The following is a 3661-nucleotide window of genomic DNA, read 5'->3' as shown; positions in this document are numbered from 1 at the left end:
GGTGGGGGGGGGGTGGGGAAATGGTAAAATTCTATTTTTATTTTTATTTTTAAATTTTTTTGTTGTTTTTTTGGCCGCTTCGGGAGCGGGGGGACGCGGGCGACGGCCATCTTGGCGGGGGGAGGGGGGGGCAGGGACCTGCTGGCCCCACCCCCCCCCCAACCCCCCCAGGATTTGTCCCCCCGAGGGACTCGTGACCCCCCCAACCCCCCCCCCGAGGAGAAGGGGCACGGCCAGAACACTACGGGGGGGGGGGGGGTGAGTCCTCGTGCGAGTGAGGGGGGGTCATTGTGCAAGGGGAGTTGTCCTCGTGCGAGGGGGGGGGGCGCGGTCATCCTCGTGCAAGGAGGCGCCCCCCTCGTGCGAGGCAGGGGTGTCCCCTGGGGTGGAGGTGGGGGATCCTCGTGCGAGAGAGGAGGGTCTCCCTTCGGGGGGGGGGGGAGGAGACCCTCGTGTGAGGACGTGTCCCCTCGTGGAAGGGAGGGGGTCCTGACGTGAAGGGGAGGGGGGGGTTGTGTCGTGGGGGGGGGGGGCAGGGGAAATGGGGGGCTCCTTAAGTGAGAGAAGTGGGGGGGGGGGGTCCTTGCACGGGGTGGGGGGGTGCCTCGTGCGAGGGAAGGAGGCCCTCGTGTGACGCTGTGTCTCCTCGTGTGAGGGAGGGGAGTCCCTCGTTCCGGGGGGGGGGGGGGGAAGGGGCGTCCCCTCACGGGGGGTGGCAGGTCCTTGGGTGGGGGTGGGGGCGGGGGAGTCCCCTCGTGCAAGGCGCAGGTTCCTCGTGCAAGGGGCAGGTTCCTTATCTGAGGGATGGATTCCTCGTGCGAGGGACGGGATCCTCGTGCAAGGGACGGCTTCCTCGCGAGAGGGACGGCTTCCTCGCACGAGCGGCGGGTTCCTCGTGCGAGGGACAGGATCCTTGTCCAAGGAATGGATTCCTCGTGCGGGGGGCGGCTTCCTCGTGCGAGGGGCGGGATCCTCGTGCGAGGGGTGGGATCCTCGTGCGAGGGGCGGGATCCTCGTGCGAGGGGTGGGATCCTCGTGCGAGGGGCGGGATCCTCGTGCGAGAGATGGATTCCTCGTGCGAGGGGCGGCTTCCTCGTGCGAGAGATGGATTCCTCGTGCGAGGGGCGGGATCCTCGTGCGAGAGATGGATTCCTCGTGCGAGGGGCGGGATCCTCGTGCGAGAGATGGATTCCTCGTGCGATGGGCGGGATCCTCGTGCGAGAGATGGATTCCTCGTGCGAGAGACGGATCCCTCGTGCGAGGCGCGGGACCGCCGCGCGAGGGCGGCCGCGGCGCTCACAGCTCGTCGTGCGGCCCGTCGTGCTCGTCGTGCGGGGGGGGGCGCGCGGCAGGCGGCGGGGGTCACCAGCTCCAGGCGGTACTCGCAGCGGCTGGGCTCGCTGGCGCCCGCCAGCGCCGTCTCCGTCCCGCACGTCAGCGTCACCTGGGGGGGTGGGGGGGGTGGGGGTCAGCGTGGGGGGGTGGGGGGGCGCACACCCCACGGGGGGAGGGGCGCGGACAACGCGTGGGGGGGGGGCGGGGCTGACCGTGGTGGCGCGGCTGGGGCCCTGCCAGCACGCGGTGCCGTGCTCGTACTCATGGCGGCGAAGCGATCGTGCTCGGGGCCGGCCCACGCGCCCCACGTCCTGCGTTGGGGGGGGGGGGGAAAAAACACGAGTGGGGTCACGTGGGGGGGGGGGTGGGGGGTGGGTCCGGGGGTGGCCCCTCCCCGCATCCCCCCCCCCACCCCACCCCTCACCCCAGGTTGGTCTCGGCGCCGCCGTGTTTGGGTTTCTGGGAGACGCGGTGGAACGGGCACAGGCGGTAGATGTACCTGGGGGGGGGAGGGGCAGTCACGGGGGGGGGGAGGGGGGGGCGGAGCCTAGCTGCCCCCGGTGCCCCCGCCCCCACCCCCAGCACCCGCACCCCCCCCAAAGCCCTCCATCCCGCTCGCTCTGCCCCCTCCCCCTGCCCCCCATCTCAATCACAACCCCCCCGCCCCCCTCCACACCACCCCGCCCCCCCCCCAGCCCCCCCAACTCAATCACGCCCCCAACCCCCCCGCCCCCCTCCACACCACCCCGCCCCCCCCCCTGCCCCCCCCATCTCAATCACAACCCCCCCGCCCCCCTCCACACCACCCCGCCCCCCCCCCAGCCCCCCCAACTCAATCACGACCCCCCCGCCCCCCTCCAGCCCCCTCTCTGCCCCCCCAGCTCCCCCCCCCCCCCCCCCGACCCCTCCAGCCCCAGGGCTGCCCCCTCCCCCCCCCATCCCCCCCACCCCCCCCACCCCACTGCCTCCCTCACGACCCCCCCTCAGCCCTCTCTTTGCCCCCCCAACCCCCCTCACGCCCCCCCCCCACTCACAGCCCCCCCCCGAGCCCCCCCCCTCCCCGGGCCCCCCCACCGGCCCCCCCCACCCCCTTCATGCCCCCCCCCCCACTCACAGCCCCCCCCCGAGCCCCCCCCTCCTCCCCGGCCCCCCCCACCCCCCCCACCGGCCCCCCCCACCCCCCCTCACGCCCCCCCCCCGACTCACAGCCCCCCCCCGAGCCCCCCCCAGCACCCCCTCCTCCCCGGCCCCCCCCACCCCCCCACCGGCCCCCCCCAACCCCCCTCACGCCCCCCCCCCCCCCCTCACAGCCCCCCCCCGAGCCCCCCCCAGCACCCCCCCAGCCCCCCCTCCTCCCCGGGCCCCCCCACCCCCCTCACCCCCCCCCCCGGGCCCCCCCTCACTCGCTGGTGCCCAGCTCGTAGCACTGGCTGTACAGGTAGGAGAACTCCCCCTCCGGCCCGAAATCCAGCGCCAGCTCCTGCTCCAGGGCCCTGCCGGACGGGGGGGGGTCACGGGGGGGGTCCCCGCACCCCCCCCACCCAGCCCCCCCACCCCCCAAACCCCCCCACCCCCCCAAACCCCCGCCCACCCCCCCCCCCCCCAAACCTCTCAGCCAGGGCGCACGCGGTGTTCAGGGTGCCCCCACCCCGGAGGTTTTTGGGGGGCCCCCCCGCACGGGGAGGGGGCGGGGGGGGTGAGGGTGCCCCCCCCCAGCCCCACAGGGGGTCTGGGGGGGGGGGGTCGCAGCCCCCGCCCCCCCCCCTCACCTGATGTTCTCCTCTGTGTCCTTCAGCGCCCGCTCGGCCTCCGCCAGCTCCTCGCGCGCCCGCTGCGCGGCTGGGGGGGGGCAGGGGTGAGGGGGGGGCACGGGGGGGCCGGACCCCCCCCCCAAATCCCCCGGACCCCCCCAACACCCCCCCTCCCCCCCCGTACCATCGATCAGGGCCTGGGTGGCGGCGTCGAAGGGGGGCGGCGGGGGGGCGTCCTCGGGCGCCTTCTCCTCGGGGGGAGGGGGCACCTGGGGGGGGGGTCAGGAGGGGGGAGGGGGATCTCAAACCGCCCCCCCCCCCCACCCCGAGTGGGGGAGGGGGGTGGGGAGACCCCAGCTGCGCCCACCGCCCCCCCCCGTCTCATCCCCCCCCCCAAAACCTTCAGCTCCTCCTCGGGGCGTAGCTCTGCTCCATTTTGGCTTTTGACATTTTTCACCCACAGACTGTAGGAAAGAGATTTAAGAGTCTTGTTCTGCTGTTTTATGTTGCATCTTGATTTTAGCTGAAATACTGGGGCTGGAATTCAGTCATTCATTGTCATTCAGGAGTTGTTA

At 73.8% G+C, this 3661-nt stretch overlaps 1 protein-coding gene across 1 annotated transcript in view; it reads right to left on the bottom strand.

Annotated features, from left to right (window-relative positions):
- Positions 1-793: 793 nt before the first annotated feature.
- Positions 794-3661, bottom strand: part of LDLR (low density lipoprotein receptor) — an 8169-nt gene continuing 5301 nt past the window's right edge. The window contains 8 exon segments of the mRNA XM_086769020.1: positions 794-1444; positions 1548-1600; positions 1603-1646; positions 1760-1834; positions 2739-2828; positions 3105-3174; positions 3271-3355; positions 3487-3623. Coding sequence (XP_086625146.1) covers positions 794-1444; positions 1548-1600; positions 1603-1646; positions 1760-1834; positions 2739-2828; positions 3105-3174; positions 3271-3355; positions 3487-3623 — 1205 coding nt within the window.

The sequence above is a fragment of the Chlamydotis macqueenii genome, chromosome 30 (assembly GCF_036417535.1).
Source record: "Chlamydotis macqueenii isolate bChlMac1 chromosome 30, bChlMac1.mat, whole genome shotgun sequence".
Classification (NCBI taxonomy): domain Eukaryota; kingdom Metazoa; phylum Chordata; class Aves; order Otidiformes; family Otididae; genus Chlamydotis; species Chlamydotis macqueenii.
This window is presented reverse-complemented; position numbering and strand designations above follow the sequence as displayed.